Raw genomic sequence first — 13490 nt, forward strand, 5'->3', positions numbered from 1 at the left:
AAGAAATATTGATAAAATTGGCCCTGTAAGTGCATATGTACAAACTGTATTAGTCACAAATTGTTTTAATACACTACCATGTTTATCCTTAAATAAGCTCCCTTAGTAATGTAAAATTTTAGTATTAAAGTTTTGGGAATGGCTTATATGTTAACCAATTCAATCTCGCATTTCTAAATTGTTGTTTCTTACAATAGTTTCGAGGAAGAACGTAGGTTTGACAGGCCATATTCAGCATTCCCCAATGCATCTGCACCTGCAGTACCAATAACAGCGGACTTGCATCATCGAACCGTGAACATCACAAAACTATATAGCCAGTAATTAATTTCGTTCTTCCTTCGTTTATTTCAAATTTTCCTCTTCATCTGTGGGAGAACTTTATATAAAGATTTTCATCAATAAAATACAAATCTATAAGAGTTGTCTCCGTTTCATTACCAATTCTATATAATACACAACACCTCCGTTAATTTGAATTGCATATGAAATTTTACTATGGTTGAGACGGGAGGCTACGGAGTGCAACAAGCAGGTAAACATATCAATTTCCATTAAAACATATGTAACCTATGAATTAAACTATGATGAAAGGCATTACTGGCTATTGTGCAATCGTCTTGATTTATGCCCTAGGAATATTTTCAATATCTGCAGATTATCAGTCGAAAGTAGAAATTGTGAAGACCATCACTCAAGAGTCATTTTGAATGACAGATGTAAACCCTCTGTAAGAGTTATATGCGTCCTCTTTACTGATACAAGGCAATGATGAGTGAAACGTGGTGTAAATTGCTGTTAGATATCGACGAGACGATCAACCTCTTTGGTGCATTTTTTTGAGAAACGCGTTGCTCTGATCTGACATCAATGTATATCAATTTATCAATACAAGTGTATATACATGTATATACAATTTGGTTTACAGCTGTGAAGACACACAAATGTTTCGCACGATCAAGAAGCACTAGTCAATACTGATCCAAAACATCAAATTGTCTCGTGGGTGTAGGAAATGCGACAATTCTTGTTGTTTGTGCTCTTGTGGTTTTCCTAACTGCTGACAGGATCGACATGGAAAACAGTGGGATTCTGTCAGACTCCGTTGCCTTCAAACATAATTGTTAAGTTCAAATACAGTTTTAACCATGACTTCTGGAGTTACAGATACTGATCATTAATGTCATAATTTTTATCCAGATGTGTCTTGACCATATCGGGACTAATTGCTTCTCTGGAAAACAAGTCCAAGGTTCTATTGTGATCAAATAAGAGGTATATGTCTTCGGTTTTTATACTTCTGTCCATGAATTTGTTTTCATGCCTTGGCAAAGACTATCTACAGAATCAGAACAATATGTCCTTGTGTTGGAGATATCAGATTTCCTATCCTTTCACATTGGAATCAATCTAGCATTCATTGTCCAAATAAAAAGCGATTAACTCAAAAAGGATTATTATTGCCAGCGTCCTACTGGTCAGAAAACCAAGGAGGTATGTGCCCTAGCTAGTATCCTATACTGATTAGGATACTGCATTTATTTGGAAACCAGTAAGCCTTTGCATCGAAAAGTCAAGGCGTATGTAATGTAGATTTCGCTACCAGCCGACATCTCCAAGGTATTAGGTATGGTCGAACTGGACAATTGGAGCTACGCTATATACCAACACTGACATGGTCAATCAGATTCTAGGATGAAGAAGTCATATTGGATTCCAGATTAGATGGTTTAATGTATGAAGCAACATAAATCTAACATGTAGCGTTCTTGTCAGAAAATAGATTCAGCAGTTATTAGAATCTTCAATCTTTGTGGTTATCAGTGGAAATGACGACCATTTTGAAAATGGAATTTTTTACTTAGTTATTAGTGAAGGTGGGTGTTTAGTAAGAAAAACCAAGTAAATTCAATTAAAAACATTTCAATTGATTTTCCTTATGGTCGTTTTTTCCTTTTTTTAAACTACATAGCAATATTGTTAATCAATTTTAACAAAACTCCTAATTACTAGTGTGGGCAGTTTCTTTTTAATGGCTGAAGGTGTTTTTAACATATAAATACGAATGGATTGCAGTACATATTTGTATATTTGACCTTCCAAAAATTTCGCATAATGTTAAAAGATAATCTATCCCATTTTTATCTCCTGTATCTAATGTTTTCAAAGATGTAACTTTTTGCTTTTCATATATCTAACATGTTATTATTAGCATATTCATAATAAGATATCTTAAAAAAAAATAATACATTATATTGTACCATTTTCCCAAGAAAGAAGAAAAAAAAAGAAAAAACACAAACAGGGCACTGTATTCTTGCGTATGTTTGTAAACGTAGGACTATGGAGGCTATCGTCTTTGCTTATTGGTTCATTTCGAAATCCGATCTATTAATATCACCAACATGTCATATGTGTTATTCCATGTGATAATGTATACTTAAGGTGGGCAATTTTTTTGAAACACTTGTCCATTTCAGCCATCTTAATACAACACGTAGACAAGAAGCCTCCCTATTGGTAAAGGGCAATATCCCTGATTAATATATGAGACGGTCAATTCAAGATCATTCTCTTCACTGACTTTGATTATGTTTGGTGTTATTTTTCTAGCAGGACCAGGGAGCTGTAGCCCGTCAACATTCCTAACAAAAGGGAGATGGAGAGATGAACTGAACGGTGAATTTAACAAAACGATACTTTATAAAGATATGGAAGCAAGACTAAATGATGAATATGCAAAAAGGACAGTTTACCCTCCTAAACACCTCGTCTTCAATGCATTCAATCTAACGCCATTAGAAAAGGTCTGTAGATTTTTTGTAGTTACCAATTTAAAGATTTTGGGGAAAAAAACTTGTTGAGGAATATCATTATAATGGCCTAAATTTACTATTTACATATTTCAATATAAATCCGTTTAGTAATTTACGACATTATATGTTCTTAGTTCATATAGCACATCTTCTTTGAAATTGAAGCCTTCTTTGAAATAAGGTCAGGGTGTCAAGGTCATACGCTAGTCTGATACTGGACTTATGATCAACTTTACTCATGTAAAATGTTGCACCCTATACATCTCAAACAGTCAAAAGTATCGAAACACATGCAAATATTATTCGATTTTCGATTTAAATTGATTACAATATTTCTTCCTGTGTTAACATCTTAAAACAACTTTCCATCGTTGATTTTAAATGTGATTCGCTGCTGATGAGTATCGATGCAGTAGTTTAACAACAACTTCCTCTATAACTTACGATACTTATCTCATTGCAGGTGAAAGTTGTCATCATCGGACAGGATCCGTACCCTACATTCGGCAAGGTGAGATTACGGATATTTCATCCATGTTATTGCAGCTTGTTTTGTTTATACTGTGTTATATAATGCTGCATTGTGCATTTTGTGGTAACGACCTTTTATTCTGCATTAGCTTGATTACAAATGCTTTAGAGTGTCAAACTTAAGGGAAGGATCAGAGGTGTAGGATTTGACCTCTTCCAACCGAAGTTGGAGTTTCCATTCAAGCTGAGATCATAAACTATTTTGTTAATATTTTTGTTAGCTTGAACAAGAATCCAGTTGCCATGGATACCATGCAACCCTATCAAACCCTATTTAAAAACACCCTAGCTGGTCACAGAGCAACCACCAAGAAAAACCAGACAATTATCCGCCAAAAAGTACAACGCATAAAATTTGTGTAAAGGGATTATTTTTATGCCTGATATTTTCTTATCATATTGATGAACTTGGTTCAAACATATTGGTTTTGGCTTCAGAACTATGGCGTTGTTCCGAATTTCTAGAGTGACGATTTATTCTGAAATGTTTATCAAATACATTGGAGAATGGAATAATGGTATTTAAAACATATCCCTTGTTATTTTAAGAACTGGACTAAATTAGATATAACAAAGGATAATGATATATAGGATAAACCAGGCAATACATATATATTATCAGCTTTACCACTAAGAACGAAGATGAGAGAAAAACTATATATCAGAGTTCTCTACAATTCTACAGTCTATACCTAATAATTGGATAACAACGTTGACGACAATCGATCCTTCGCCTCGTGACAATTTATAATAACAGAAAACTTTCCTCTTTAGAATCTAAGCTCAATCATAGAACCAACAAATATAAAACAAAGTAAGAGAATGATAGATAATATACACTGTAGTAGACCAAGAACATCAACATAACTTACATAAAAAATGGGAAACATTACATGAAAACTTTTCAACAAACTGTAAAATTTTGGATGAAATATGAAAAAAAAAAATTGAAGATAGAAAAAGTAAAAAACGTCAGTGAAAAGTCTTCATAGCATTGTGTATACCAACCAGGAACCTAATTACAATATAAATATCCATTCTCACTACGTAACGTGGACATCTAACGCCATCGCATAAGGGGTCACGTCATGATGACCTTTGTTATCTCCGTATTTCAATTCAAGGTCAAATTGTCCATATTTTGATTTCATCGATCTCACCGTTTGTCACATCATGCACCCGAATCCTTTCCGGACAACATGTGTACTTGTACAGCTTCATGCTTCGTTGACTGAAATGACTTGAAACAGATTATGCCAGCTATGTACTCGAGGCATGCTATTTCGCACATGCGAAATTCAATTCCAAGATTCTGTTAGAAGTAATTTGATTGGTTAATCCAAAAGGTCACCCCAACGTGACACCTTATGGGATGTTGTTAGAAGTTGATGTAACGTAGTGAGAATGACCATCTATATTTAAATTAGATTAATTTGTATGGTGGGAAATATAACTTCTGCAGTTTATTTATGAAACGCAACGCCGCTTATCTCTACGATTGTTGTGTTGTATAACCTCCAATTAAATTAGGTTGCTAGTTGTTTACCAAATAAGTCTTAGTACAAAATGGCATCTTTATGAATTGAAACATAAGATAAAGTTTGAAATGACTTTGTAAATAATAAGATGAAGTCATTAAAATCTCAAATTTTCAGTTTGTCTTTGTCTGCTTGTTATTGGTCGTCTATAAATTATACGATACTTATCTCCTTGCAGGTGAAAAAATCCTTTCTTGCAGCAAAGAATCCGTGCCCTACATTCCCCATGGTGAGATTACGTCTATTTTAACCACGTTACTTGTAGCCTCATTAGTTTATACTGTGTTATATAATGTTACATTGTGCCTTTTGTGTTCACGACCTATTATCCTGCAATAGCTGGACTACAATTGTTTTAGACATAAGAGTGGCAAACTTAATGTGTACCCGGAACGATTTGCAATGTTAAGTTTAAAAAATGGAATTTAGGATGAAACTAAAAATGCTGAAAGTCCGACTTTCATAGCGACTTTAGTTTTAGAGTAACTGCGATTTTTCTCGAAAACAAACCTGAAGCCCAAAGTCGTTGACCTCGTTTCGGTGACCTCTGACCTGTGACGTCAGATGTTTAACGGGATCAGAGCCGCCATATAGGAAATAAATAGAAACAAACGTGAACGCGTGCCTGTAATTAATGCGAATTAGACAAGTATAATGAAAGTGCTGAATAAACGTTTTGAGTTATATTTGTGAATTAGTAAATAACAAGTGCTACCGAAACCAGGGACTTATAATTTTCTATTATAACGGGCCATATATAACATGTAGCATCTCACTAATTTTCTCTCATAACGAGCCATATACAACATGTAACATCTTACTAATTTTCTTTTATAACGATCCAAATACAACATGTATCATCTTACTTATTTTCTATTATAACAGGTGGTATATATCTAACATGTAAATTTTGAATAAGTTTCTATTTTAATCGGGTCGTTGTAACATGTATGACATTTGAATAACGGGCCGTTTGACCGGTTTGTTACATACCAGTATTGATTTCAGTTATAATACTTCTGGTAATAGAAGTCCAAAATACAATTCGTACACGATGTGAAGTAAATGCTGAAAATTTAGAATTTTTATTAGCCAAAACAGCAATGGATACGTTGCAAATACACTTGAAGATACCGTTATTTGTGATTTTCGGATAATTGTCCGAAATTGATAAAACTTGTCCATGAAAGATTAGTAACTCCCAGACAAGACTCATTGAGTAAATTGTCAACATCGTGGGTATATGAATGAGGCAACTTAGGTTAATTATTCTATAGACGACAAACCTTTCAGATAAAAACATTTTTCGCTTGTCAAATAAACGAAGCTCACTGCATGAATCTAAAAATAATGTGTTTGATTAACCCAACTTGAAAATGTATTCCCTACTGTTTAGTATAAACGCAATGCTTAATAAAATTCAAGCTCAATTTACGCACAACCTGTAAATGCATATCTTCGAAACTTTTTTGAAGTGCATTGAAACTAAACGCGTGAACTCACAAGCAATTATCGGCGTGTGCCGATTAGAACACCAGGAATCACTGACACCTGTGGTGCAGTGACAGGTGTGGCGAGCTTGTGGACCGTAATTTCACACCTGGTAATTGTTTAGCGGTATACTAACCCACTCCAACTTGAGAATTCGTAATTCTCCGAACATGTTTATACATCTTTTAAAGTCCTGTTTTAAGTGAAGATATGACTTACGACGCTCGAATGGAAAGTAAAACCACAAGGATCTCGATCACCACGCGATAATGACAGAATTAAAAAATAATTAGATAAGTATTTATGTAATAATCCGAATTTTATGTTAAGAACCGTAGCGACTAAACAACAACTGTTCTGAATACGTATTGAAAAAACTAGATGATCTGACCACATAGGAACATTGTACGATGCTTACGAAATATACGCAATTTAATTCCAATCCAAACCACATCACAGCTTCAGGTCGCCATCTTTGTTCAAATCAAGTACTACAAAGCTCGTAAATGATATTGTGATCATAAATTTTAGGATTATCAAAGAAACGAAAAGTAAATTCTAAATCATTATAATTTTTATTGGTCAAGATATAGGTAAGCGTATTGAAATAATTATTTACAAATGGAATTTGATTTTCTACTCAAAACTGATAACTTATCTTTTATTTAGATAATCTTTATTTCTTTCATTTCATTTCATTTTAAAAGGAAAATTACATTCCCCAATATATTCGCGGGAAATGAATTTGATGACGTAACCGGAAGCGCATGCTTTCAGAACATGACCCGGAAGATATGTTCACCTGTAAACGACAGAAACTTGACGATAATAAAAACAGAAGATTGTCGAATATGACTGGATTTTTTTCCGCATTTGTTGAGACACCAATGTGCTAGAAAACAACGAAAGGTAACAGTTATTTAATTCATAGCTATCGTATCGAATAAAACGAACAGTCATTGCGAAATAACAGTGTCCACTTGCTGAGCTAGACCTACTTTCGTTTTACAGTTTACGCACATGGTCATTTAAATACTTCATCTTCACAACCATTGTCTATATAAATGCTTGTCCGCGACATTGTTCTATGTAGGAATATTTGTAGTTCTGTACAGTACAGTGTAATTACTTTTGTTTAATTGACTGGTCTGCTTTGGAAAATTTATATACTTGTGGACATGATTATGATGTTTTTAATTAAATGTTACATTATGGACGAGTAAATTATTGTTTTACAATCACATGCTTAATTTGTAAAAAAAATATCGTGCCTTGGCCTTATGAATACTAAAAGGTAAGCAAGTAAAAGATCGAAAATCTAGGTCACCGCCTACCCTCTCGAGGAAATCCCTGCTCTCACTATCATATGCATTGTTTTACTGCTACAAGCCTATGTGCCATCGATTCAGAAATCATTTTTCTTCTTAGCCGGCCATCATTTATTAACTGTTGTGCACGCATTGCTCGGAATATTTATATCCGAAATCAAATTAAGCTACGATGACAACAACCATTCAGTCTCCCTTTACGGAAGTGACGACAACACAGCTAGTAATGGCGTTAACACCCGATGCAGTCCGAAATTAATATATAAATTATTAGATGTGGCAATCTCACCTTCAAACAGGTCAAAGACCCTTGATGAGAATGAGTAACCAGAGTTTCCTCTGGCCCAAACACCGGAAGTTATACACATACAAGCTCTCTTGACTTTGGTTTAGGAACACATTCTCAAAAGACAATCATCACATATTAAATTCAGGGCTGGATTTCCACTAACTTGAAGAGTTGTGTCCCTTTATTTTCTTTCCTATATATATATATCTTATACAGTTCTAGCTATTTTTGCAGTTAATCGTTCATTTTTTCCCAATTGTTCTGCATTTCATAATTAATATACATTTGATGATACATATGTATCTGAAGGAGTTCGAAAAGTGAAGTTCGTTATTTTGTTTAGTCTCATTGACTTCATTTCTCAAATTTATCAAGTTTAAAAACTCTTTTTTTTTAAGTTACAGAAGATTCGAAACTTTACAAAGTCATTTCTGTTTCCATGTTTTAATTATGGTTGTTTTACTTTCCATTGTGGGGATAGGGGATTTATTCATATCAATCATATATAACTTTTATATAGTAAGGTTCCCACTTTCTTATTTGTATATTTCTGATTATTTATTTTTCATAATATCTCTTTAGTTAAAGTCCCTCAAAAGACTCTTTATATTTCTTTCTGTTAAATATTTTTCTTCTCATTTCTATTTGTTCCCAGTTTCCTTTGGGTAAAATATGGTCATATTTAGGTGAAGTTTGAGAATTGGTTGTTTTGCAGAATTCCTTTTTGTTTTGCAATGCATCAATATTTTGCATGGGTATAATAAATATAGACATGCTCTGCCATTTCCTTTTATGTTGAATGTTTGAGTTTGCTTAAAACTTCCCATACTGATGGTGTTTGACATCTTGAATTTGCTGATTTGTCAGATCAACAAAATTTGTCAGATCAGCACATACATGTACTTAATTCAAATTGCATTATTTTTATCACATCAATAAATATGTCCTTTTGCTTTTTTCATTCTTAAGGCTACACAACAGTTTTCTCCTAGAGTTTCTCTCGCAGCACTCTGCATGCTCCCAAGGGGGAGAAATAGGACCAAAAGGGCATTCCTCCATTCAAATGAACACTTTGTAGTTATGGTCCCAAATCATGAGATGTGGTGCCCTAAAATGAAATGGTCTCTGTCTGTCCGTCTATTTTCAACTCAATCACATGCCGGAAATTCTACCAAGTTTTTTTGAATGAATCACCTGATATTGGGCCTGTAGTATACTGTGGAAAAGTGATACAAAGTTTTTTTTTAAATGAATTACCTTGACATACATTCACAGTCACAGGAGTCAAACATGCTAAAATATTGAAACACTTTTTTCTCAATAGCCAAGAGGTCCAGAGAAGCAGGTCATTGATACAGGTCCATAGGGCATCTTGTTTGGTTGCTGCACAATACCTTAATTACTCTTTCAGGCCTGCAGGTCAATGGTCAATGTCACTATTTCTATAAATTGAAAATCAGTTGAAGTACAATATATGATGAATTCAGCTGAGCTGATTATGCTTATTAGAAGTTATCAAGTTCTATATACCTTGTGCCTGCTTTCAAGGATAACTTATAAGGGCCCGATGGTCAAGATCACTGCTACTAAAGAAAGTATTTGCTTAAAATACTACATGTAGCTTCAGGCTTGAAAGTCAGAGGTCAAAGATAATGTTACTATAAAAAAAAAAAAAAAAAAAATCATGCACATCACTTTTTTTTTGGATTCTATGCACTCAGACTTTGTCCAGTGCTTTATCGCAGAAAGACTTTATTTCCCCGAATAAAAAACTTTTTTACATTTTTACCAGTGAAATATCAAAAATTATTCATTCTATAAAAGTGATCATATCTTTCACTAGTGAAAAATATCACTTTTGCTGATTTGACCAATCAAATTAATGATTAGAAAATACCAAAATAATTGACCAATCAGAAAGCCCGACATATATGTCAGCACCTGGACAGGGGAAATTACTTTTTTTGTTTTCAAACTTTCGCTGTAGGCCTAGTTAGCATACGGGGTAGGTGTTTCGATGATAAAAAATGTAATAAACAGAATATCTAACAGTGTCTTCGCACTCGTGAAAAATATCAAAATATTAGCCACACTCGTGAAATATATTTGGTATTATTGAAGACACTGTTAGATATCCTCTATATCTTACACAGATTGTGTTATTCTTCAATGAACACAGGTGATAGATACGGTAGTTTTTCTTTTTAAATATATAAATACTTATTACCAGTTAGCTTGTAATAATAATAATAATAACAAAAAAATAAATAAATAAAATTTGGAAAAATCATACATAAAAATCATTGCATTAGTATTAATTATGATTTGTCACGATGAACTAAATTGTATGTTTTTTATCATAAAATACGGAGCTTAAATGATGGTTTTAATAAGTTCCTATGCTATGTACCTGTACATAAATTATCAATTATATTATAATTGTTGCGAATCACTCTTATATAATTTCACTGACAACGATCGTATATCAAATTTATCTTTCTCAAGCATTTATTCGTCCGTAATCCTTGAGACCATGACATGTAAAATAAGGGATACAATCTGTATACATGTATGTAGAAGTTTGTTGTAGGCTTCAACACTGGTATTCATACAGGAGAGATTTAGTCCATTGTAGATCATGATGATCATAATATATTATTTTCTGAATTAAGTGTCCTTCATGACTAGAAGCGGATTTTGTATAGAATATAACGCATCAATTCACTGTACGTGTGTGTCGTCTTTTCTCACAAACCAGAGTATCCAGAACTGTTGTATTGTTGGTATGTTTATTTGAATATTAATTTGCGAATAAAATGGTACATTATTTTATTTGAAAATGTTGATGCCGTGTTCATTTCTTTAGTAATGAGTAAGAAATGGTAAACACATAACTAATATACATTTATTAGTGATTGACCGATTATTACACTAGAAAATCTAGTCTGTTCTAACCAAGCAGTCATTTTCAGAGTCAATTTCACTATATTTTTTTTAAAGCTCAAACTTATATTGTTGGATTCCGACTTCTTGTCGGCAATATTCGCCAAAGTCATCAACCTCAAATCTCATGTCCAGCTCGTTTTCAGACATGTTAGCGTTGCTATACTGTTCACACTGTCCTCTATGCTACTCGCCACAATATCAGTTACTCCGTTAAACCTGTGACGTCATAGACTGAAGAGTTCCAAATCAGTGTGACTGACCGATCCGCTGATTAGCAGTCGAACGAATCGCGTACTTCGAGTGCGATATCTCGGCACTCGGCCAACCGATTTTGATGCGGTTTGTGACATTCTTCTTTGTTGGTTACAAAGAATAACATATTTGAATATCGTTTTTCGTTTCGGGTACACTTTAAGGTAAGGATCAGAGGTGTGGGTTCTGGTCTTATCCCTACTCACCGCATTTGAATTTTCGTTGGAAGCAGAGTTCATGACCGGTCATGTTTATATTCTTTGTGACCCTAAACTAGATTCCAGTTGCCATGGATAGCATGCAACGTGCCACCATGTGTTTTTCAGTGAAGAAGCCAACACCACCTACTATAATGAAACCCTATTTCAAAATGACTGGTCACACTGCAACAACCCATATCCCGTTATCAGACCAGTTGGACAATGTATAAAATTTGTAAAAGGGGATTAATTAAATACATGATGACTTAGAAATTGATATGTCAATTCTATTTACTGATCACATTTATGCAAACTATGCTTCATACACATGATTTGAAAAATCCTCGATTTGACCTGGATGTCTCGAACGGTCGTTGATATTAAAACAGAATTTAGAAGATATATTTAATATTTATCCCAGTGGGCACACAACGTCTAGAGAACGTTGCAGTTACGTCAGGATGCAACGTTGCATTTAGGTTGTAGTAAGGTTGCAAATGAAAGTTTGGGGAACGTTTTCATACAACGTTCCCACAACGTTACTGAGTTACGATGTGGCAACGTTTTATTTACGTTGTATAGACGTTGTCACAACGTTGTATTATTTTATTTTCTACTATTGTTACCTATTATGTACAACAAAAACTCAAGTTTTTTTAAACATTATTTTAATGTCTTTATTTCCATGTGCCCATGTGCTTGCACTCCTCCCATCACTCCTATCTGATGTCTCTGATTACCTCGGTGCATCCAGTTATCACCATTAAATCTGTAAATAGAAAAACAATCAAAACAATTATTATTGATATACCGTAAACTTTTCGGCAATATATCATAACGTGCTCGGTTAACAAATATGCGTGAAACTAAACTTATGCCCGGTGATACCAAAAATGTACATCCGTTGTACGTACGTACATGAAGATAAATCATAACATGCCCGATCTGTTTGTAAATAAACACAAGTCAAAATCAAACGCAGTGTAATAAACAAAATACGAATCATATAGAACTTACCTTGAATTACTGATCTGTATTCGGGAAGAAAGCTGATTCCTTATGTTATTTTGAAAGCAAATACATAATCCAGTATAGCAAGTCAACAGTCCGATTGAAATGTGCGTGTGTACGGCCCACGTGTGTTTGCAGAACAAAGAACCGGAAGTTAAAATTACCGCGCAAATATCAATACTCTTTTTTCTTCTCTCTATCTATTTCTTTTCCCGAAAAAAAATGCAACGATTTCAACCAAAACATGATATTTTCATGCAGTTAAAACTGAAATTAAAGTCGTTTAAAAAAAATGTTTTTGAAATGAATGTGAATGTTTGTATTGCCCCCTGGCGGATATATATTGCAACATAAAGGGAGGTAACACCGATTTGTTATCGTAACCTTGTAAGTTCGTTTGATCACATTTATTTGGAGGTCTTACAGCAAAATTGGATCAGGAAAGGATCAATGATCGATATTATATCATTAGGGCACATTATAGGCGACGTAGGTTGCTTTTAAACCAATTTAAACATATTCATTATTGACAAATAAAATTTCGAGCAAATTAGATAATTAAATTTATCTTTATCATGAAATTTGATGTTTTCGTTCCGTATGTCTTTGGCATTTGTGTAAACTTGCAAGCCGTTTAAAATTAACAACAAATACACAAAGTTTGCATTAAAACCTTGTTACAACGTTGTTACAACGTCAAAAGCTAACGTTGCACTAACGTTTGACATAAAACGTTCTCACAACGTTGTAGGAAAGTCCCGGACGTTGTGACCTGAATAGGACGTTTTCCGAACGTTCTCCGAACGTTTTGTGTCCACTGGGATTTAAATTTGATTGACAAATTGATTTCTTTTTAAAATGTTTTATCTCAGTCGTTCATTAAACAAAAATACCCTCCCGCACTTCTTACTTTCAGCTTGTTCCATTCTTAGAAATAGAAAAACATATACCCGATATAATATTCCATGTTTGAACAATATATCAGTATGTTTGAAGTATGTTTGAATCTGACTCCTAATTATCTATAGGCATAGAGGAGAGTTTAACAGAAGCGTATAAATCAATTAAGCAACATGAAAAAAAGCTCC

General features: G+C 33.8%; 1 protein-coding gene across 4 annotated transcripts in view; it reads left to right on the forward strand.

Moving 5' to 3' along the window:
* LOC117343791 (uracil-DNA glycosylase-like) overlaps nucleotides 1–13490 on the forward strand; it is a 32797-nt gene that overhangs the window by 7549 nt on the left and 11758 nt on the right. For 2 of the 4 annotated variants that reach the window (XM_033906291.1, XM_033906290.1), the window contains exons 3-5: nucleotides 2614–2807; nucleotides 3280–3327; nucleotides 5064–5114. In XM_033906291.1, coding sequence (XP_033762182.1) covers nucleotides 2614–2807; nucleotides 3280–3327; nucleotides 5064–5114 — 293 coding nt within the window. Of the gene's footprint in view, nucleotides 1–138; nucleotides 321–2613; nucleotides 2808–3279; nucleotides 3328–5063; nucleotides 5115–13490 lie in introns of those variants that run through there. The other 2 variants (XM_033906293.1, XM_033906292.1) reach the window with 2 other exon arrangements.

The sequence above is a fragment of the Pecten maximus genome, chromosome 15 (genome assembly GCF_902652985.1).
Source record: "Pecten maximus chromosome 15, xPecMax1.1, whole genome shotgun sequence".
In the NCBI taxonomy this organism is placed as follows: Eukaryota; Metazoa; Mollusca; class Bivalvia; order Pectinida; family Pectinidae; genus Pecten; species Pecten maximus.